Source organism: Meleagris gallopavo, chromosome 1, assembly GCF_000146605.3.
Source record: "Meleagris gallopavo isolate NT-WF06-2002-E0010 breed Aviagen turkey brand Nicholas breeding stock chromosome 1, Turkey_5.1, whole genome shotgun sequence".
In the NCBI taxonomy this organism is placed as follows: domain Eukaryota; kingdom Metazoa; phylum Chordata; class Aves; order Galliformes; family Phasianidae; genus Meleagris; species Meleagris gallopavo.
Window position 1 is genome coordinate 115509413 of NC_015011.2, and position 23996 is coordinate 115533408.

At 41.4% G+C, this 23996-nt stretch overlaps 1 protein-coding gene across 3 annotated transcripts in view; it reads right to left on the reverse strand.

The window, feature by feature from the left end:
• The window catches only part of PPEF1 (protein phosphatase with EF-hand domain 1), a 29343-nt gene extending 5568 nt beyond the window's left edge, over positions 1-23775 (reverse strand). The window contains exons 1-13 of one of the 3 annotated variants that reach the window (XM_003203063.4): positions 23683-23775; positions 23475-23589; positions 18444-18632; positions 15658-15785; positions 15085-15136; positions 11426-11589; positions 9768-9882; positions 7772-7818; positions 5323-5489; positions 4597-4633; positions 3988-4137; positions 1835-1972; positions 250-435 (exon numbers count right to left, since the gene is read on the reverse strand). In XM_003203063.4, the coding sequence (XP_003203111.2) occupies positions 250-435; positions 1835-1972; positions 3988-4137; positions 4597-4633; positions 5323-5489; positions 7772-7818; positions 9768-9882; positions 11426-11589; positions 15085-15136; positions 15658-15785; positions 18444-18516 (1257 nt within the window). In that variant the 5' untranslated portion in view covers positions 18517-18632; positions 23475-23589; positions 23683-23775. Of the gene's footprint in view, positions 1-249; positions 436-1834; positions 1973-3987; positions 4138-4596; positions 4634-5322; positions 5490-7771; positions 7819-9767; positions 9883-11425; positions 11590-15084; positions 15137-15657; positions 15786-18443; positions 18633-19905; positions 20095-23474; positions 23590-23682 lie in introns of those variants that run through there. The other 2 variants (XM_019621801.2, XM_019621784.2) reach the window with 2 other exon arrangements.
• Between the last annotated feature and the right edge of the window lie 221 nt (positions 23776-23996).

Genomic DNA, 23996 nt, shown 5'->3' on the forward strand with positions numbered 1-23996 from the left:
TAAACACATAATTGTCCCCGGGGATTTTGTTGATGTTGATAAGTAATGAGCCAGTACCAACTCCCTAAAGTTCCATAAGACTTCTGTGTTTGTCAGAACTCCATAATCAGTGCTAACATCTATTAATTTAGTGCACAATTCCCCCAAACCCATTTTGAAGAAGTCACTCATATTCTACATTAACTCCGCTGACAAGTCTACTGTGGATGTGCCTGTGCAAATCACATGCTTTCCACAGCAGCCTCTTACCTTCCCATCATGTGTGAGGTCATAGCCGTTCAGCTTAAATTCATGAGACCTGATTAGCATCTTCAGATTATACTTTTTAAGCAGCTGCTCAGTAGTGTCAGGGCCAAAGCAACAACCTGCTCCTCGACGCCGGTTCAGATTACAGCCATGTTGTTTTTTTGGATCACTCCAGAGAATGTCCAGGACCTAGGAAGAGCAAACTCAAGAAGGACTGATAGTAGGTGAGGACTGATAGGCTACAGATGCCTGAACTAGTGGCCAAACCAAAAACCCCAGGCTACTGAGAGAAAACACCTGAAAGAAGAAGCTTTTCTTCCCTTCTTTCAACTGTGCATTCCTTCAGGCTGAAACTTTTGTTCTTTTAAATTACAAAACATATTTAGAGTATGCGTTAACCTTTTCAGATGCAATATCTTCTCAGAGATGTATATCTCCTTTCACGGATGAAATTTCCAGACTGGTAGATGCATCAGGAGTGGTGCATGGGCAAGGAGAGCAAAAGCCACCGACACATTGCAAGAGGCATTTCCTATTTCCCAGCACAGACTCAGAGGTCACCCATGTCAGTGGTTTTACCTAAACTAAGCTTGGGCATACCTGTTCTAAACATGGTCAGAGCTGCCCTCACAGCAGCTGTAGTGTCTTTGGTTAGCTTGTGTTCCAAAACAAGATTTTACATGTCGGCATTTTAGCAGAGTCAGAGACACGAGGATGAATTCTCAAGGTTCAAATGTATTAATTCCAGCCTGTAGCAAACACTGGGCAAAATGTTTCTGTTCAAATCTCCCTGGAAAGGGTTTATGGAGATGCATTCCATTTCCCATTTGCTGTAGAGCATCAGATTAAGGGGGTTGTTCCTGCCCATTATGTTAGTTTCTAGGTCAGATGCATATCTTGGGAATTCACATTTTCAGAGATTTGCTTCTCTAGAGGCAAAATGAAGCTGTCTGCTCCGTACAGCAGCTGTCTGAAGGGAAGTTCAGAAAAATAAACATACACAACTCAATTTTGAGCTTCTAAATTACTATGCAAATTAAGCTTTCTGAATTGTCACGATTTATTAAATTACAGCATGACAAGCACTCCATATTGCCTCTGATATTCAAGAGGAAACTAACAGCCAGAGGACAAAAATTTCCTGCTCTGAGTAATCAGCCTGTAGGTCTCTGGAATGGGGCTTTTTGGAAACTATCGGCATCCAGCTGCGAAAACCATGGCCAAAGAAAGGTGCATACTATCACAATTGATGACCAAGTCTGACCTATTTTAATTGACAACTATGTACGTACTAACAGACCTACCACACGGGGGCATGCAAACACATCTCATTCAGAGTTTCTTCCTCCTAACAGCTGAGAACCGAAACCACGGAGTAAATTCTATTTTCGAGGCATAAAATCACATGCCTATATTACCGGGTGTACAAAAAGCATCTAAATAACAACTAGCTGGCTACTATACTTCCCAGAGCAATGGATTTCCTATTCAGAGACAGACCTCCCAGACTCAGACGTGCCCTCTGAACGCAGCCCCTGCCACTGTCATAACTGGGTCTTGGCACCAGGCTGTTTTTGGTTTCACCTACTTGTTTCCGTTCCTCCTCGGTGAGCTCTGGATGTGAACTCCATTGGGAAAGCTCAGGATAGCCCAGTGGGATGCCTTGTATTTTCACTTGGTTCTTTCTGTCTGTCTCTAACTTTGGTAGCTTCATCAATGTTTTCAGCTTAAAAAATAAACACAGAACATTGGAAGAGTCACCAGAAAATAAAGATGATCCATTCCCTTTTCCCCTACCCAGTCTTTAATCCTCATAATGCTCTGAACTCTCAGGTTTGGTGGAAGCTGCAGGTGTTTGGCACCAGCAGATATTGTGCTTTTCATCTGTCAGACACCAACCTCTTCGGATGTGCTGGCACATCCCTATCATGGAACATCACCCAGTGCAAGCCACACTCAGTCACGAGGTCTCACTGCACAGCAAGGACAGCACTTGGGCTCAGGGCAGATCCCAAAGTGCCCACCTTTGCTGGAAACTGAAAATGCACATATAATATTGAGGATGAAACTGTACCCACTGCTGCTCTGATACAGTAGCATGCTGCTAGGTTAATTCAGCTGAAATCAGTGGAGTATCAGGAATATAACTATAAAATTCTTGAAGTATTATATCAGTCCTTTCACTGTTAAATATGTTTAATTGAGATGTATGGGCATCTGCTTTTTTGGTGTTGTGCGCTGTGGGTCCGACAAGACCCTTTCATGCAGGTTTCTCCAGGGAATATCTTTTTTGATATTTCCTCACGCTATCTCCTTTTAAAATACCACCAATAACATCCAACAATTTAACAACAAACAACAACCAATGCAAAAAATTATTTCCTGGTGCACTGACAGGGATTTGAAGACCTCTCAGCTGCCACCTGTACCAATTAAAAAACATCAGTCAGTCTGGAGTGATACTGCCCTGAGCTGTGGCCTGTGCATGTCTCATTAGCAATACTCTCCCCTGGAAGCACAGTCAACCTGTTAATTCTGTAGTGCATCCAATACAACCAGCCCAGCCTAGGTGAAAGTACGACAACAGCTGAGACACCTGCATCTATAGCTAGGCACCCAAATTCAGTGTGCCAGGCTCAGTTTCATTGCCCTTCTTCACACCTTTAAGAAACAAACTGAGCTACACTTGACTGACCAGTAAAATTGTTATTTCTGTGCTAGAAATTGTGAGGGTGAGATTCCATAGGCACTTGGAACACAGTGCAACTGTGTGGAGCCAGGGGTTGGACACGACGATCCTTATGGGTCCCTTCCAACTTGGAATATTCCATGGATCTATGAATCTATGAGTTATTGAAATACCTATATCTTGTGCCATCTGGGATGCTCTGCATGCCTGTGAACCAGGCCTAATGGAGATCGGTGGAAGAGATCTGCGAGGACAACTTTCTCCAAAGGCAGTGGAAATCCCCTGAGGCTTTGGGAGAGCTTCCATAGAGACCTGCGCTGGGGACCTGTATCTGAACAATGGTAAAACCCAGATCTTCAACTCATCTCCTGGGTCTACATTAATCATAAGGAGCCTAAGCACCCAGCTTACAAGCATTCACCTTCATTTAGTTGTATAAATCTTCCAGATCAAAATCTACACCATTTTCCAACGATTTGAAAAGCTGTATTTGCTCATCATTTCGGAATAAAAACCACATGACTCCATCTTCTAAATTCAGGAAAAGCAGTCGTTTCTGCTTCCTCAAGGCCAGCTTTCGAGGCCTGCTCCTGCGGGAAGGGCTCTCCCACATGTGCTGCCATGGGAGCACTGCAGGGTGCAGAGCTTCCTACACAGAGCAGATGGCAACCACACAGCCCCGGGACAACAGGCGGTGCTAAAAAGATGCAGCTACATTGGTTTCTGAAGTGTTTAGAAATGCCTGTGAATTAAGAACTTTGCATACGTTCTGGCTCATGTGTCATCACTGCAGGATGGAGGTATCTGACGTGTGTTCAACTATTTTAAAATCAAAAGACCCACGTCGTTTTACAGCAGCCAATTAGCTCCCAACACCTACTGAAATCTCCCTTTCTAAACACTGATTCTGAAGAAAAACAAGACTCTTCATTCCTCACTTGCTTTAGAAAGTAGCCATTTTCTTTCTTCCTACAATCAACTTGATTTTAGCATTCTTACTGCTACGTTATTTAAAGAAAATAAAAGTACCATCACATGAAATGCTCGCTTACCTTATTTCTCTCAAGTAAATTCAGGGAATCCAAATCTGTGGTGTCTGAAATTCCTCCATGTACTATAAGCACTTTGTTATTAACTAAAGTGGCAAGGGGAAGCCAGCTGAAAATGTCTCGCAGATGATACAGAATTGTCATGCCATGGACCTGCAAAATGTACTCTTAGATTAGATGCTACTGGGGGAAGATTCTGTTATTTTTTAGCTCTACATTTTGTTGAGGTGCCTGCAAACACCTGTATGAACAGTTCCACCCAAGAGACACATTGTGCTGCAACACCAGCCAATAGGATCTGAAATTTATGCTAAGAGCCACTCAACTGTCCCTGCAGCATTTCATTTTCCTTTCACTTCTACCTCTTCTTGTGCTTCTGAGTGGCCTCACCAATGTTATTTATTTCATCCCATGGATCGCTGAGCACAAAAGGTTAACAATTAAAAGTTATTTTGTCAGTTATTCCACTGAAAATCCAAAACAACTGTAACTACATCACTAAAGTCATTCCGTACTACGTCTAAACTGGTTGGAAGTTTCCTTCTTCAGACAGGTTTCATTTTACGTCTGCAATACTAAAAGAAAATACAGGGAAAATGGGAAGAGTCTTACCTTATACTTCTTCAAAACTTCTTTAGTGAAGCCATATCTGAAAACAGGACAGCATCATGAACTGGGTGTGCACGGTTTTTTTTTGCACTACGGTGATTGCCAAGAATTTTCCATCCCTCTTTTTCTCCTTTCTGTCTCACTTAGTGTAAAAGTGCTTTCTTCTACTTTGTCTCAAGAATTGAGTTAAACCAATTCTTGGGATCGAGAACAAAGTCCAGACCAATAATTTTTAAGCAGCCTTATTTCCCTCTTAAAACAAATAGCTTAACAGCTTACCTTTGAGAATTTTCAAGGAACCAGACTGATGTTGGATAACGTTTCCCACAAAACCTCCAGAGACAGCATCACCTATCACATCTCTTTTCCTCCACAAGGGACAAGGAATCTAATCCCTCATTCTTTTAACACCAAAGCATCCTTGCTGCAGGGGGCATTTCCACAACACCCTAATTTTCATCATTTAACTAAAATACAGTCCTTCCATCCATTCCCTTCCCCCAGATTTGTTGCTTTGAAAGTCTCAGTGAACCCACTGAATTCAGTGGACTATGATTAGAAATGCCTACTCAACTGTCTATACGTAACGAGGATGTTCTTTGCTTAAGCATCTTGAAGGTGCAAAGCTCGACCAGAATACCCAGTAAAACACTACTTCTGATTTAGAGATCAGATGTTGGCACAATGAAGGACTAGATATACCATTCCCTCTCATCCCTTTAAACCTACTTCATGTTTAAGATGTAGTCTTCATGGTTTCCTCTGTTCAAGTGAAAATCATTCGGGTAGATAAGAAGAAAAACAAATAGGATTATAAGTATTTCCATAGAATTTTTTCCTCTGTCAACAAAATCGCCATTAAAGACATAAGGGTTGATTTCTGAAGGCAGACCATTCTGCAGAAGGAAACAAAAACAAGATGTTCAGAGACTGCAATGCTACTGTAATAAAGGAAATATCATTTCAAATGAGATCACCTTGCTAGAAACCTTACAATAAACAAATGAATGAAAATATACATCTTGCATAATACGGAGCTATTAGGGAACAGATGACCTCTCTAATTGTTCTTATGATGCTGCCTCCAATCCTTTCCTATACCTATTAAATTAAATTGAAAGGGACAAGTAAGAACATTATTATTGTAATAAAATATTCTTTTCTGTTAATGCAACTGTTGCCAGGAAGTTATGCTCTTGCAAATAGAAGGGAATCATTCATTTTGAGTGTATGACATGAAAAATTACCTTCTGATACAAATCTGAAGGTCCTTATGTTTCCTTATTGAATAAGAAATCAGATTTCAGATATTTACACTGTTTGCAGTCTCTGCTTCCAGAACTCTTAAGAAATACTAGAGCCCAGACCTTAATACAGGACACCAAAGAAACTTTTTTCCAGTTGCTTTAATCCTGAAATCTCCCCCTCCTGCACATACACATATTTTTTTATCTTTTTTTTTTTTTTCTGGAGATTCAGAGCAATGTTTTATTCTGAATAGCAACTTACCAAAAGCTACTACTGTGAATTGATGGTACGTGTTGTAAGACTAGTTATCAACATGTGGATAGGTGCCACCAGCCTACAAAAGGCATAGCCTACACATGTAGACTACATGTAGCTTCATCATTTCCAGTCATGAGTATTGGAAATATTCTTCATTTTTGACTTGCCAGGTAAAGGAAACCTCTGTTTTCACAATTGGCATTGACAAGAAAAACCGACAGAACATCTACAAAATGTTGTGACAACAGAGGCCACTCTTACAAGATCAGACAGCATTGCAAAGCATCCTACTTCACAAATATGGCTGCTGCCCCAGCATTGTTTATGGTGCAGCCTCTGACATGTCAAAAAGGTGAACAAGTTGCTCTCAAGTAGCAACTTGCTGTTGGGTATCATTACAGTATCTGCTGGATTAGTTATTAACTAACTTCTGTTTTTTGCTCGCATTCTCTACAGCTTCAGGCTATTTCTATCATTAGCAGCCATTTACCAATCTAGCTTAGCAATACAGGCCTTAAAATCCAAGTGCTTGAACAAATTTAGAGATAACAGAGCAGTTACTTCCAGGATAGCTCTGTTTTACCTCCCAGGTCTGGTTTATGAAACTGATGTGAATCATACTCTGGTTCTGTTTCAATATGCAGTTCCAAAAGGGAAGGTTGCCTAATTAAAATAACAGCTAAAAGACTACAGGCCAACGACTGGCTACATGTAATTGGTTAATAAGAAAAGCAGAGGCCTGAAGAGGCCTGATTATGTTTCAGCAGGCTTCAGGTATGTTGCTGGACAAAACCACCAAGCTTCCAGCCAGCCAGTATCAGATATTAAGTGTGATGATCTTGGAAGCAGAGGGAAATTACATCATTTAAATATCTGGTTTAGTCTGTGTCTGTCTCCATCCAATGCAGATGAATATGCAAGGTTCAGACACAAACCTTTTCCTTCAGAAAACTCAGATCTGCCAAATGAAAGGTGGTGATTCAAACTAAAGATAAAGGAGAAACTAAATACAGGAAAACTGTGTCTTCAGTTCAATACACAATTGTGGAAAAGAAAGCCTGGAGCTTAACTTTTTTTTCACATCAGTAAAACAAATCTGTGCTCTTTAACTTGAAAAGTGAGTGGCAGTTCAGGGATATGAACAAGCTACCCAAGGTATTTCCATTTCGTGCAGACTATGTAGTTATTCTCAAGATTACAAATGTTTTTAAACAGATAGCATCCTTTTTTGCTTGTTTGTTTTCTGTAAATAAATAATAATGAAAGACACTTTATCAATGGAAGAGTACAAAAAAGCCTCTGCATTTCTGTCTTGAGGACCAGAATTATCCATAGTGTAGTGTCAGTTCAGGAACTGTTAGCTCCAGAGTTCAGACCTTAGTCAGCAAGGAATAGAAAACACGAGCCAAACATTCCAGACATGGAAAGGAACCCTCCCTAGGTTCATACTCTAGCCCTACATTTGGAAGTAAGCATATTTCCTGGATCTCCTCTCCTGCAGTGAGCAGGAGGATAAAGAGAAGGAAAAGCCATGATAGAGACACAAACCATGGAACAACTTGGACGGTATGTGTGTGTGTGGCACACATGGACAGTTTTAAGTGATAAAAACTATTAGATGCTAATACATATTCTGTAAACCAAAATGCTACACCACAGACTGCCTGCTTACCTTATGGAATACCAGTAAAAGATCATCCAGATTTCCATGTAAGTCTCCTGCAGGAAATAAAAACATACACATATATTTAATCACAGAAGAGGGAAAAATTGGAATTTTATAAGACTAGAATTATGTAAGTTAGTCCTAGAAAGGTTTTCCTTGTGTTTTCGTTATTAATTTGAATTGTCCTTAATAACATGCCCTATATTAGCATTATATCAGCTTCATTTTAAGGTACATGAAGAAGTTGCTTAATAAAGTCTAGCAATTAAATATTTAAAAGAGCAGACAAGCTCTCCAAGCTAGATCCAAAGATCAGATCTGCAACCTAGGTAAGAGGTCACTCAGGGAAATGGAAGATGGGCCAACACATTATCAGCCTGTAACACAGATTAATACTTCAGAAATAGACTTCTAAATACTAACAGGTTTGAATTTACTTTTTCACTTTTTTTTTTTTTACTTTGTCTACGAAACAAAGCACAGTTGAGCAACAGTCCGGTTCTGGCCCAGTTTTTGGTTACTGGAGGTAGGATCTGCTGGAGGGACTGTCAAAGCCTACATGCCTCAGAAGGGCAAAACTGTCTCATCCTGAGGTTTATTTCAGAACAGGCAGGGGCACCTCACCACAGCATGGCAGATCCCTGCCTCATCGCTCCCCTCAGAGCCACCCTCCTAACAGTTGTGACTCACCACCCCCAGGCCACGGCATGCTAGTGAGCTTCCTCCACTGGAGGTTAAGGAATGACTGAAGGAGACATTTTTAATGTCTTCCATGCAAATTTTTCTTGATGATAAGCCTGCTGAAGGTACTCTATGGATTCCTTTGGGTGACGATAGATTTTAAAAAGGTGTGGCCGCAAACACTTCAGAAGCATATTTAATTGGCATTATTTGTTTGAAATTAGAAGGAAATTGGGGAAGGCACTTGCTTTAAGGAAAATGACAATTTTGGACCAATTAGCTTTAAAAATGGGTCTTCCATATTCTGCAGAGGAGCTATCTGGTTGCAAAAGCTGTTAGCTCTAATGGCAGGAAGGGGAACACTTCAGATGCTACTTGCACAGCATAAATGAGATACGCAAACAACAGAGGGGTGCTTTATTATTGATTAGTTAGCCACACCCTGTGTAGCAAGCAAATGTGAGTCTGTTTCCTGCATTCAGAGAAAGATTTTGGTTGGTTTGGTTAACAAATTATTGTTTATAAGAAAATATTATTTAAACAAGCCCTTTCCTGGTAAGCAAAGTTGGTGCACGACCACATCTTAAAACCATCCATTGCTATTTTACATGTGTCATAGTTGTCTCCCCTACAACGCAGCACAGACACAGCTGTCAGAACTGATGTCACCACTCCTGTTCTGCAGCTACTGCTACCTGTGGCACACTAGGATACCACATCCATTCATTCATAATCTATGAAAACATAATAAAACAGATGGCAATGAGCTCTTAATTTTTCACCTTGTGACACGTCACACCATTATGAGAGACTAATTTTTTGGTTGTATGAAGACCAGTGTATCCTTTTGGGTCCCTTTAGTAACAAGGTTTATTATACATTTCAATTTGTTCTTGATGGTCATGCTATCAACAAAGGGCCTTATCTGCCTTTTCTACAACACTTTCATTAAAATCATTGCTGAGTAAAGTCTCACGATAAAGTCTTTCTCTCAGTGGTGAGAATCACAGTACTCAGAGTGGCATTCTAGAAATGGAACTGCAGGAATATTTAAGCTGCACTGCAGTGTTAGCTGAATTGATACTGACTCATTCAGAAACTTTTAACGAGAAAAGAGGAAGGCAGGGACTTCCCTAAATATACCCGGTGTGATGCAGAGCCTCATTTTTTTAATGGTGTTTTTTTTTTTGTTTGTTTGTTTCCATTTATGCATTTGTTAAAGGGGAAAAAAAAAAAAAAAAGAAATTCCCACCTCACTCTCCAACTAGTTAGAATATCACCCTTCAGCCCAAAGCAGCTATATTCCCAGTTCTGTTCTTACCACAGATGGTTATCTCCTTGAAGTAGGAAACTGAAACATGGGTGATATTTGGCTTCTCCTTGAGAAGTCTCCTGGTCTCATGTAACAGCTGCAGTACATAGCGGGGATGAAGCAGCTATGACAAAAACCACAGGGAGAAGAGGAAGATATTTTAGGAGAAGCTCGAAATCTGCTTTGTTAGCACTACACACACATTGCGAAGGAAGCTGTATCAGATCATTGGTACTACAGACCTCTCTAAACATGGATATAGGCTGCTTGGTTTACCGCTGGGAATTAGGAGTAGCTCTGCATTCGCTTCCCAGTGAATGGAAAAGGGGCCCTTGGTAAACTTGCTGTTCATATCTTCCCGTTTTATTTCTAGCATCTCGTTTCTACTCTTCTCATGTACAAAAACAGTAAGAGAATAGGCAATGGAGCACTCAGAAACATGGCATAAGTTCATCTCCTGAACATAGCTTATCAAAAAAAAGGATCTAATTCTAAACAAAATGAAAAACAGACAAATAAATAAAAAAAAAATCCTACTAAAACCCCATCCAAAGGCCATAAATGATATTTCAGCAAATTACACAAATAATAAAGAGAAGGAAACTCCAGTGAAGGTTGACTTGTTTAGAATTATCTTCCAGCTCATTGTGAAGACATTATATGAATGAAACGTTCAAGCTCCAAAAATTACTCTTTTCAGAGGGCATGTAGCTTCTGGCTCCTGTAATAGTGCTCTTCTGGTCTCTGCTAAAGCTTGGTCAGTCTGTGGTTTTTACAACATTTAATTCAAACACTGATGGATGGTCTACAGACTGACTTGCTAAGATGAATTTTCTTGAAATAAACAAAAGAGGGCAATTATGTGTAATCATTTCCTTATTAAATGCCAGCCACAGAAAAGTGAAGCCTTGAGTGGGCACATTCCTCATGTGCTTTACATTGTGCTACTTGTAAGCTCAGCCTTCACTGAAAATTAGGGGAAAAATAAAATATTATTCAGTAAATTGAAAGCAAAGAGTGACTGTTATCCCTTATATAGCACATTGTTAAGCACAAATGACCACGAGTTCAAACAAAACCGTGTCATGTAAAGCAGTGGCAGGCAGAGCTCATGAAATCTATGCTAGCACATTAGCCATGCTTTATATTCACTCTCTCCAGGGTCCTGTACATTGGAATCAGGTGATTAATCCCTGCAACTCAATCATCCTTAAAACCTTGAGGGGAAAAATAAAAATAAAAGGACCTTAGGGCACCTTTCGCAGTCCTGTCAGCATCCTTACTGACACCCTGACCGGCAGCTGCTGAGGGTTCCCACTGCACATTCACTATAATCTTTGTTCAGAAAGAGATGCCCACCAACCCCTGCCCCTCCCAGCACTGGCAGTGCTGCAGCTACACAGTGATTCAAACCCAGGGACTGAGAAGTTCTTTGGGTTTTGTCAAAGTTACCTACTGACCAAATTAGATTCCTACAGCAGCTCACCATGTACCTGTGTGATCAGTGAGGGTTTACAGGAAAGAGTAATGGGATGGAAAGGAAGGTGGAAGTATCTCCCTGGACACCAGCTCAGTCCTTTACTGCATTCAACTGACAGGGGAGCTCCAAGTGGATAGAGATTAGTAAGACAAGAAAAGCAAACAAACAAGAAGCAGTTGCAGTGTACCTGTCGATTCTTGAGCGCATTAAGAAGAGCCTTAGCATGTGCAATATTAAGGGGAAATGAGAGTCGTGGTCCACGATAGGAGTCTGGAACATCAATCTTTTCATACTCAATTACATATGAGTCTGCATCAGGAGAAACATGGGAGCCACTGGAAGTGTGAGCAACTGCAATGAGAGGGAAGAGAGATGGGAACGTAGATGCTCCAGCAGTCCTATAAAGCTGTAGCAACATGAGTAGAACAGGAGAACGTAGTGGATGCTCTCTTCATTGCAGTGCTGGAGGAGCCAGCTCCTGCCTTGTTCAGCAGAGCAGCTCCAGGCCTCCTCACGCTGATCCACAACGCTAAACAAAAACAGAAATAAACGCAAAACTGGCAAAAACACTGTCCTAACAGGCAGCAGCTGAGGTCAGGATGCAAAATACTTTGTACTGGAGTTGTGGAGCAATCTGTTCTGTTAGGCAATGAGAATACAACCTGCCATAGACTTTATCCTCCCACAGAGTAAGGAGATTCAGAAGCCATCACTGACCATCCAGTGACCATCTGTTTATAGTTCCAGATTATGCTGTTAATATGGGTTTTAAAGAGTTGCTTTTATCTTCTACATAAAAATTCTAGGCTAACTACCAGCAGTACACTGAATATTTTAAAAGTCAGCAGCTAAGCAGTGTTCCTTCACGGCAGACTGCAAAGCACTCCTTTCTGATACAACAGAGAGATAAAAACATCTGCCATAAAACCACTGGAAGACATAAACAAAAACAGCTTCTCCTGATTTTCCTGAACATGGAGAAAGCAGGAGCATTGCTCACTGCTTCAATCCAATATTTTCTTAGCATACCCAGGATACATAACAGTGAAAACTGATTTCAGTGTTTGCTCCTTGCAGACGGTCTTTGTCATCTCTTATTCTATCAGAGAGACCCTGAGCCCAAAAGGATGGTGTTCTGGAGGCTGCTGTTGCAGAGTTGCTTGTATGAGACTACTGGAAACACTTTTTGCTGTTCCTCAGACCACCCTAATTTCCATTCACTTGCCAGTTCTGGCCAAAGGCTCCCTTCAGCTTTCTCCTCCAGAGCCAGCAACCCTCCCAGTGTCCCCAGCCATGCAGACACCCACAGCAGGCAACCCTTCCCATCCCCTTTGAGAACTGACCCGCCTTCCTCACTGCCTCTGCTCCCTGCTGGCAGGTGCCCAGGCATTACTCTGCAAAGTATACCCCATTTTCAGGATGAGAAATCAAAAAAATCAGTCGTGATCACAAGCCTGGAAGTCTCTCACATCTCCTCAGCCAGTCTTTCAGCTAGATTTTAAGGGTTCTTCCTGCACAGAATGTCTCATCTGGGAGCAAGCAGTACTTCTTCCTGTAATGGATGTCCCACTGCAGCCTGGAGATTAGTGTGCTCTGGCCTGAGAGCAGCCCACCTTGCCACAAGCCCCATGCAGGGGACTCAGCACTCATCTCATTTAATTATCTTCCAGCCAGAGCTGTCTTGGCTCTTTCAGTCCATACTGAACAACAGGGACAACGGCCTTAGGCACACTGAGTTCAGACACCTACCTTAAGACCAGATGAAGCACCCTCTGCATCTCTTTACCAACCAGAGGGAGCACAGGGACACCTTTTGCTATGCTCTGATGCTGGAGGCCTTGCCTGAGGTCAGGAGCCCAGCCTTGGCTGCTAGCAGCCCCCATAAGGCTCTGGGCTCTGTGCAGGACAGTGGCCATGCTCCTTGTTACACAAACACAAAAGCCCAGGAAGCACCTCTGGCTCCCGAGGAGTGCTCAGACACTGGACATACTCCCTGTAAAACCTTGGAAAATGGTTTTAAATCACAAGCACAGCAAGGACAATACACACATAGCTATGTAACATCCCAAACAGAACTCTAATTGCACTGACATCTTAAAGAGGATGAGAGGATGATAAAAGTTTCAGAATATAACATAAACAACCACATCAAAAGCACCACTGTGTTAATGAGATGGTGACTGCTTTCCTCCTCTGAATAAAAGACATTTGGAACACGACGATTAAAAAGAGAGAAGTGGCAAGATGAACAGAGATGACAGGTATCACAAAATCCTCACTTTCTCATCATTGCATACTGTGAAGAACAGGCAACCTGTGCTCTGGTAAGAATATTAGATACTAAATTATTGGAGAAGGCTCTTGAACAAAATGCCATCACCTTAATTTAAGTGACAAAACACAGATTAAGAAAAAAAGAGATTAAAGTGTGGTGGGGTTTAGAAAATACTTGGGAATAGCAAAGCTAATTTGAAGCCTCTCTGCTTGCCACATTTACACTCTTTTATATTAAGACTGGGGCTTTTATATTAAGACTGTGATACAGCAGAAACAGAAGCAGTTCATTAATAATCCTTCTGGCACATGTTTTGCTCAAATCTCTGGGGCTGGCACAGGAACTGCAAAGGTCACTCAGAGGAGCGGGCAAGAAAGAACCTGAAGTAAGAGATGCTCACAGCCAGCAGTTGGACAAACGTAACTGCAAACCACACAACAAAAGTTCAACCTGCAATTTCTCATTTAACATGTCCAAAAAATCCAGTACAAAGGAGGCCCTAGGCTGTCTCTCTATTGATATGTATCTTACAGAATCTTTCTGCACTTTTTGGGGTTTCAGTATTTCTAACGAAGGGCATTTATCAGAAAGGGAGGAAAAAAACCAAGAAACGACCACCACAACCACACTGAGACAAAAATAAAAGTATTTGGAGCAACTTCAGTCCTAACAGATGAAACTTCTGCACAAACAAGACAGACAGGATAATAAATGTTTCCCAATAAAACATGCTTTGTCAGATGCACCAGCTTTAACTACCTGCATGACTGCTAATACCTGCCAGACCAAGGACCAGGTCACTCACGCAGTGGTGGCAACAGACTGCCCAAGCACCAGAAAATCACTGGAGCACTAAGGTTCCATTAGTTCCTTCTATCAATAAGCACAGTTAAAAACGTAGATAAATCAGTCGTAAAATATGTTTTAATATGATAACAAAATAGAGATGAACACAATTGTACCAAATGTAAGACCAGCACTACAACTTTCTGAGTCACTCAGGTGAAAAAGGTGAACAGAGGTGTGCCATCAGCATCCAGAAGTAGTACATAAAGAAAATCAAATGCTGCTCACTTCAAGTTTGCCATTTCCTCCCCAGGAAGTTAAATACTTTTTTGCACAATGAGGTGGTAATGGAAAAAAAATAATCAAAGGAAGGACAACTGTATCATTGGTCTTAGCTTTGCAGCAAAGCTCAAATGTCATTTCTTTTTCCACAGAACACACAGAGGCACTCTAAAGTATTGAAGAGAGAAGAACTGCAGTTTCTAACAGCTGTCATTAGAACACTGAACCACACACCGTTCTGCTGATGGTTTTAGCCTGCTATCAAAGTGCCCCGAGCAGCCTGTGGCTGAACCAGATGAAGGAGAAAGCATATTGTCTCGTAATTCAATAGGATGGAGTCAACACTTCACAGGACCAAATTCTTATTGTGATATTTGGGAAAGCAAATCTCAGTCCCAGCATGTGCCACAAGTTCTAAACATCACACTGACATTATCTCACATTACCTTTTCCCATATAAGGTTTTCAAACAATCTCTGTGTTACTTTGGTTTTCCTCCTTACCTTCACCACGATGAACACGGTGCTCCAGCATGAATGTGAAAAAGTTGGACAACTGGATAAAGAAAAAAGCAAACAAGTACTGATCAGTTTAGGGGATTCAGCAAGCATTAACATTCTCTTTCCTTAGTCAGGTACCACCAATTTCCCATTTAGAGGGAGCTCGGACACTACCGTATGTTCCCAGAGCATAACCTCTAAATGAGCAGGTTGACAGCATATGATTGCATACAAAATTCCAAAGCCACATCATGCTGCTGACATCTTGGGTGTCATTCATCTTGCCCATCATTCAGACTATTTGTCTAAGCTTCCTTTATAGTCAAGAGAAAGAAACAGCTATAATTCACCTAACTTACTTTATACTGATGCTAGACTTAACACAAAGCCCTGTAAGTTCCTAATTCCTGGGACTGATTCTCAAGAAAGCCCAGGCTGATATGCTGAGATACTGAAAACTCTATTTCTCTATTGCAGATAGCTTGCCTTGCTGATTCTTTTAAGGTCACCCATGCAATGACTTAATGTAAGGGCTTAACATAACTGCCTGTACAGGAAGAACTGAAGATTACACACCTGTGTTTGCTCTTGCTCATCAGCATATTCGATTGACTCAAAGATAGTGAGAGAATAGCGGCGACGGACCTCTAGCTGGGCTCTTTTACAGCGGTACCATCTCTGGATTAACACAGTAGCTTTTATGGCTGTCAAAAGAGAAAGCAATGGATCACACATAATTCTTTCTTGACTTGTTCCTTATCTCTTGTCCTTCCCTCTTTTCCAACACACTCAACAGGATGCCAGTAAGTAAGTAGAAAGAGCCAGAAGTGTCAAACGTCTGCCTCCAGCCCTCAGCTAACACCTCACTTCAGGGAGTTTCCCTGGCTACCCAGCTCTGAATAGCTCAGCCTAACACACAAAAAGGTCTGTATGCTTTTGATCTTGGGAGAACGAGTCAGAGCAGCTGCAGGGCAACATTACTGAAGCTACAAGGCCCAAAGGAATATAGTGATGTGAGCTCCTGACACTCCAAGAACCACTGCCTGTTTCTGAGCAGAAAAAAAACAGATAATCAGGAGAAAAAAAAAAAATCAAGGGAAAAAAAACAAAACAATACACAAAGTGCTCTCCAAAACTCCAGGGTTTGATACAATCATCACTGCAACTTTGTGGAAGAGAAAAAAAGAGAAAAGTGAGAACAATACTAACATCCTAAATATGCTGGTATTTGGCTGCAGCTGCCAAAATGAACAGCTGATGCTAAAAACAAACCAAAGCAACAAATGACAGCCAACAGTTTGCACTGATGCTTATGCTTTTTCTTGCAAAGAAAAGCTCTGCGCTGGAGAAACATTGGTTTGCAGTCATCAATTATTTCAGCTGATCACAAACCTCAGGGATTATGAGACTAGGATGAATGGCACCTTCTGCATGGGAACGATTTCTTACTCATGTAACTGTCAGATTAGGAAAAGAAAGACCTCTGTAGAAGCACAATTCTCATAACATGCATAACATTACGGAAGCTTTTTCATATATAAAAGCACTTTTAGATGCCATAATAGCATGTTGTTTCCTTGTTTTACCACTAACAACTATGTAGTACAATTAAAGTGCTAAAGTTCTCAAGTCCAGACAAAGCCAAAATCAGTAAGGACTGCAGAAATCTCACCCCTCCTAAATGAAAAAGGTACAGCTCTTGCACAACTAGGAGCACACTCCCTACCATACATAATCTCTAGGATCTAAATCTCTTCCCCTCACCAGACCTGACAGCAAGGCTGTCATCAGCTTTTCTGGTTAGAAAAGTTCCCAAGGGGCAGAGCAGAGCCACCAGCACAGAAACTAATTTCTAGCATCAGAGCCATTACAATCCCAATAAAGCTCATCTGGGCTGCTCAATGGTCTGGCCCTGGGCACTTAACATGGCACAATCTCACAGGTATCACATAAGGCAGGTATATGTTGACAACTGTGCTTAATGTTGCAAATCTAAACTAAATATTTCCTCTCTTTTATATATATATTATTGTTATTTTTTATTATTATTATTATTATTTTTAAATGTACTTATTACTATGTTGTTATTGTCAGGACTAAACCAGAACATAATTTTCACACTAGGCTACAATGTACTCCTGGGCTCCATCAAAAGAGAGGTGGCCAGCAGGGACAGGGAGGTGATTGTCCCCCTCTACTCTGCTCTTGTGAGGCCCCATCTGGAGTACTGTGTCCAAGTGAGGAGCCCCCAGTACAAAAAAGACAGGGAGCTGTTGGAGAGGGTCCAGAGGAGAGCCACGAAGATGATCAGGGGACTGAAGCACCTCCTCTACAAAGACCAGGTTGAGGGAGCTGGGCTTGTTCAGCCTGGAGAAAAGAAGGCTGCGGGGTGACCTCATTGCAGCCTTTCAGTACCTAAAGGGAGCCTACAAACAGGAGGGGAATCAACTCTTTGAAAGGGTTGATAACTGCAGGACAAGGGAAAATAGTTTTAAGTTGAGGGAGGGGAGATTTAGGTTGGATGTCAGGGGGAAGTTCTTTACAGAGAGAGTGGTGAGGTGCTGGAACAGGCTGCCCAGAGAGGTTGTGGATGCCCCGTCCCTGGAGGTGTTCAAGGCCAGGTTCGATGGGGCCCTGGGCAGCCTGGTCTAGCATTAAATACGGTGGCCCTGCCTAAGGTGGGAGGGTTGGAACTTGATAATCCTTGGGGTTTCTTCCAACCTAAGCCATTCTGTGATTCCATGATTCTGTGCAAAATCCTCATTGCTAAAAACTGGGGTGTGCCGTGTTGAAAAGCAGGGGGCCAATACATCAAGTTTTTAATTAAACCTTTATGCGAATACTGTGAGGATTTTCCATCAACGGTCTCAAAGGCTTGCAGGGAGAATTTCAGGCCACACACCTTGTATGGCAGATCAATTTGGAAAGTCATAGTTGTAGAGTAAAAGAGTTACAGTAGCTCTGTTTTGTTGCATTCATTTCAATATCAGGATCACCCAGCAGCAGGGAAACTGGGGCAGTCATCTTAGGAACCTCATGTTGTGGAAGGCCACAAAAGGCCCCCTCAATTCTTTATCCTATACACTTCGCCAGTGAGAGCACACGTGAACACATCTGAAATATGACTTCTGTATGAATTTTTTCCAACCTCATATGTAAGATGCTAGAGGTGCTCTGCAGATGCCTCGATCTCAACTGGAATCTGAAAGTTTTGCACTCCTTTAAATAGAGATAATAACTGTGAAGTAATTTTATCTCGACAAGCGTTTGACAACGGGACTGGTGGGAAATAACATCTTGCAATCCTCCTGCAGTGCTATGGAGAGGACAACTTCAGACGTGGAGATGACGGCAGCGCTCACCTGTTTCATTATATTTGTGTTTACTGTAATCTGCAGAAGCGTTGCACCCCATAGTGCTAATGGTGCATTCCATTCCTGGTTTTAATCACTGCTGGAAGGAAGCATGCCTCTCTCAGCCGCTGGTGTTATATGGTCTGCTGTGTTCTTCCTCCAGCCACAAGGAAGGCTCCTGTACTCCTCACACCACCACTAAGAGGAGGAGAGGAAAATACACACGCTTGGCAATACAGAATATAAAGTACCTACAGTCACCCATAATGACTGTGAAGCATATCCTGCAAAAACCATACCAAGTAAACCATACCTATTTTGTACTCCCCCCCAAAAATAACCAGCCCTCTTAACACCCTTCTTGACTGAAAAGGTGCCCTACCATCCTACTTACCACCTTACGCCTCTGTGTCCCAATGCTGATAAAGACTTCGTTTACAGACCCTTTGCAGATGCTGGATGAATGGAAGTCCCCACCACCGATTGATACACAACACAATAAAAACACCACCAACTGCACAAGGGCCATATAGTGGTGCCATAGCAAATTGTTTCCTAAGCAGATTTCATTCAAATAAAGCACCACGTTTTCTGTTGCATTTTTACAGAAAACATTCTAACAAAAAAAAATTGGTTTCATAAAAAAAAAACAAAAATGTACAGGGCATTTTGTAGTGTGGCTCTCTGGGTTCGTATTCTGGCACTTACTCATCCCCTCACTAGATGGAATCAAACATTAATGCCATATACTTCAAAATCAACAAGTTCAAAAGACTAACATCCCCCAGAAATACAAAATAGGTTAATTTCTAGGTAACAAAACATCACGGATGCTCTGAGAGAGACTGGATTTTGTTTTAGCTGAAGATTTCTTATGTGATCACAGTGATCACTCTCCTCTGTCTCCTGGGGTATGTTTCCCTCTAGTAATTCTAACACATCCCAATTATTGCATTTGTTCTTTTTGTTTCATTGATACTCATTCTTCTTTTAACTGGGTTTTAAAACAAAGAAGAAATCCATTAGCATAAAATGAATGCTTAACTGCTTTTGCTTTTTCTTAATTAGCAAACGGAGGATAAGAGACAGGAAAATACAAATGCATAACTGTTCTGTTTTCTGCTTCACTAGTCAGAATGCCTTTATTGTTGTGAGACTGTTTCCAGTTTGTATGTATTTATTAATCAATCATATTACATTTATACCCTATTTTCAGCATCCCACAAAACATGGGTATCGCACACTTGAGCTAGGTCTATCATCATCCAAGTCAGTATTTATTTCAGTAAAGAAGTACTTGAGGGGTTTTCTTCCTCGTGATGGACTATGCTTTTCTTCCCTCTGAAGTGAAACTGAAATCCAAAAAAAGTCCTGTTACAGTAAGTTTGAGCCAATCAGTGGTTTTAATAGCATCAAATACAGCACAGATACTGCTAACAGCTTAACAGACAATTGTTATCATTCTGAATACCGTCTCCTCACGTGCCCCATTTAAGAAAATCATGAGTCTTCACCAGTTCATCTCAAACCAGCCAGCTGGAGATCTGAAGACTAAGACCAAGTACAGAACACTTAGAGCTCACAGTCTAAGCCTTCTTCTAGCATGACCACCTACACTGATGGGCAGGGCAACATGTCTCCAGCAACTAGGCAACAAGAGCCCCAAACAGAACTATCAGTGCTTCTCAGGGCTCCACACACTCCATGGCAGTCAGTGGGCTGTCCCAAGCCAGGGGCACCTGGAGGAGGATGACTGCACCTTTCCCCTACCTCTAAGTTCTTCTATTTATAGCACCACTTTGAGCAAAGAAATAAAGAGAGAGGCTAGAATAGAATTTTATGCTAACAGCAGTAAATGAAGCCTTAAACACATAATCAAAGCTTGGAGGAAATCTTACACAATATCAATAAACCCCTTAAAAATGCCATAGCTGTCCATCAGTGAGCTAATCCAGGGGAACCACCACCATCAATCCCAAATGCCTCTATTCTACAGTGGGCACAGCAAACATTCAAATTACTACCTTGTTTCCCAATAGCTTCTCACAACTCACATCTCCAGGCTCCAGTACAACCACATCAACTGGAGACTCGAGCAAGCACAACTTCCATCCAGGCCCAGTGAATTCACTTTCTGCTGTTCTGGACCAACCAAAAGACCATGAGCAAAGGGAACAACGCACTGTGAAAACAGCCAGCATCTCCTACAAGCAAGTGCTCTTCTTCGCTCCTAATTGAGCTGCACTCTTTTCCCAAGGTGCATCAGTTCAAGCTGGCTCTGCTCCCTGCCAAACTCATAGAAAAATACCAAGCAACAACCACGAGAGCCTTCCACAGGTAAGAAGGCTGAAAAACAAGAATCTGAAACATTAAAGTGCTTTCTATGAACACTGCATTTGCAATGCAATGCGAAGTTCCTGGTAAACAACCATTTGCCATTACAAAAGATCCCCAAGTGTTCACAGATGAAATGCAAAGTTGGCCTTTTCTCAACGTATGGAAAAAGGTTTCCTAGATATATATTCCTAGATAAGAATTCTGGACATAGTGCTGTGCTAGAATTCTGGATATTGTACCACTGATTTACCTTTAAGAGAGAGTCTGTCACATTCACTAAAAATCAGGCAATAGTTCAGATACAAGTCTAAGAAACTGTTACATTTCCCTCAGTTCAGCAAAAAGGCAATTTTGTGATAGACAGGCACTGAATACATAGCCAATCCAGTGAAGCAAAATAAAACACTGCTCCAATCATGCCAACAGACATGCACTAAGCAAAGCAGAAGTGGCACATCCTGCTCTGAGAGCTGAACTGTAGCAAGTATTCAGAAGTTTGGGTTTCAGAATCAGCAATGTCAAGAGCCTGATTTACAGAGACGATGAACATGCAGCATTTGATCCGAACGTAATAGGTGCTGCGCCAAATAATTAAGCCTTCAGTTCAACAGTCACAGAAAGACAAGGCTGCCTCAAAAATAATGAAAATCTTGCAAAGATTTATGGCTTCAATGACATCAGGCTGCAGGTCCTTTGGGCAGCGAACCATTCTTTCAAGCCTCGCTCATCTTTTAAATTTAGATACGCCATGCTATTGTAGACAAGTGTAAGCTAGGCCAAGCTTGTGGACATGGAAGCCATACAAATGACAGCTGCTAAGCTTTAACTTCTCAGCTTGACTTGTTTCTTATCTTTGATTACAAAGATTGAAAAAAATGTCCTTTTTGTTTTAGTTTGGATAAAATTTCCACAGGTATGCTACTTCCTCTGTAAGTTGTTTCAGTATCTTTCTCCATCAGCGTGCCTCCTGTCTCCCCTCTCTCCCTTTTTCAACCATACTTAGTAACATACAGTTACCATCTCTGCCCATAAAATGTTAGAATGTACGTGTGGTTGGAGACGTAGTGACACAGGGACAGTTTTCTCCATAAAGATCAGATAGGTGGATGGGTACTTCCCATGCCAGAGGCTTTACTTTGATGTCTTCTCGCTACTAATATTTCAACTTTCTTCAACTCACAAGCTTCATTCAGAACTGCTTTCCTTTGGAAGCAGGGACTTCAGAGTACTGAGAATCATGAAACATTGGTTTATGATGGATTCTCTTCTATGCAGTGCTGAGGAAATGAAGGAGGAAGGAGCAAGATACTGTAGAAAAGAGAACGTCGTGCATTAAATCATAACTTCATTACCTGTACCTGTAGAGGGACAGCTCTTCAAAACTGTCTTATTGCCAGAGCTGAGGTTGTCAAGGGTAAGGATCTAGAGATGATTTAGAGATTTCATTAGCTAAAAGACTCACTCTGCAAAAAATGGGATGAAGCTGCCACAGACAACCAATGCAGTGAAAGAGAACTTGGCTGTGGACTACCAGAGCAATAAATCAACACTGAATTTGGTCTGCCAAAGGGTGACACAAGAAGATCAAATACAGACAAAGCAGTACATGCTTAAGTCTGTGTTCTTTTACATCCACAGGACAAATTGATATTTCTATTAAGTGAAAGAAAGAAAGGAGAAAGCCTTTCTGTTTTAATAAATTTGTTTCAAATATACAGCAGACAAAAATTTTTAGCTTGCTCAGAGATGCAAGGCTAAGCCCTATACAGAACTGCTGAAATCACTTCTGGCAATGGTGGCTGATAGACATCAATGCTTGGGCCAGGAATCAATATTGAATGGATGTAGTAACACTGGGAAACCAGCAAAGCCATAGTGAAAGAAAATAGGATGAAGACATTCCAGCTTATTAAGGTAGGCTAATATTCCTGAGCCCAAAACTGTACTGCAAAAGTAAGGAAACAGAAGATCTGAAAAGATGTGAACATGGTGATCCTTCAAACACTCAGTTCAGGAACTGTATGTAAATCCAGAAAGAATCTGTAGGAAAATGATGTGTGAAAGTTAGTTCATGCTACCTGCACTCAATAAAGCATACGTTTACACAAAGCATTTGCACTTTTTGTGTAGAAAATAAACAAAGCAAGCAGCCTCAGTTTTTGCACAGAAAGATTGTGGGGAGAGTGCTGTAATAAAGGAAGGTGGAAAATACAAGCACACAACTAGGGTGCAGATCACTCTGGATTATAAAGATGCTATCATATCACTTTTCAGAAACTCTAAGTGCCTGAAAAGGAAAAGCCATTAGGAAGCCAGCAGAAAACTCAAAATCCTGTGGCCAAATTAGTTCTAGTAAGAGAACCCAACAAGAGTGTAAAAATCAACAACGGTTGCAGTTTCTTATCACAGAGAAAAAGGGAAATCTGAATTATACACTGTCCTGCAGATAATGAGCAGAAGCTTAATGACATCCCATGACATTCCTTCTCCTTACTTGAAGGGAAATATGGACTAAAACGTAAAACTCGAGAACAAATGTATTGAAATTTGAGCCAATCTACAAATGAAATTCATGCTGCAGATGAAATTTATATTGGTTTTAATGAAGGTTAAGTTAAGCATCAGAACTATCATCACATAAAGTCTTTTTCCTAAAGCAAAAAGTATAAGAAATATAGGAGTCTCAGAGCTATTTGATCTTACCCGTATTCAGAAGCTCTGGATAACTGATCCAGTCCAGGTCAAACTTGACAGCTTGAAGCACACTGATTTTTCTCAGGGCAAAAGCATTGACCCTTCTCTCATTCACTTTGAAGACCTAGGATACAGGCAAGTAGCTCTTTAAAAGCGAGCTAAGAAAAAAAATATATCTGACTTGAAGAAATTACCTGCTTTTTTCCACAAGAGTTACCTTTAGAAGCTTCCTTTCGAAGCAGAAGCAGTCCCTTTTTGGAACCTGAACTGCATAATGAGGGGCGCAGCTCTGCAGAACCAGCACTCGAATCCTCCCTGGGGCTCTGGAGCTCACAAAGCACTTACTCTCCACCTACTGATACAGCCTCCCGAGAGGAAATTTCTTGAGCCTCACTCCTCAGAAGCAGTCAAGGGTAAATGCCATATTCATCATGATGCGGAAGTTCTTGGCTGCAGCCCTCCAGCTGTGCTGCTTGCATGCTATTGGAGATCTGTCTAGTCACCGTGCCTCCTGTATCTCAGGCAGAGAAA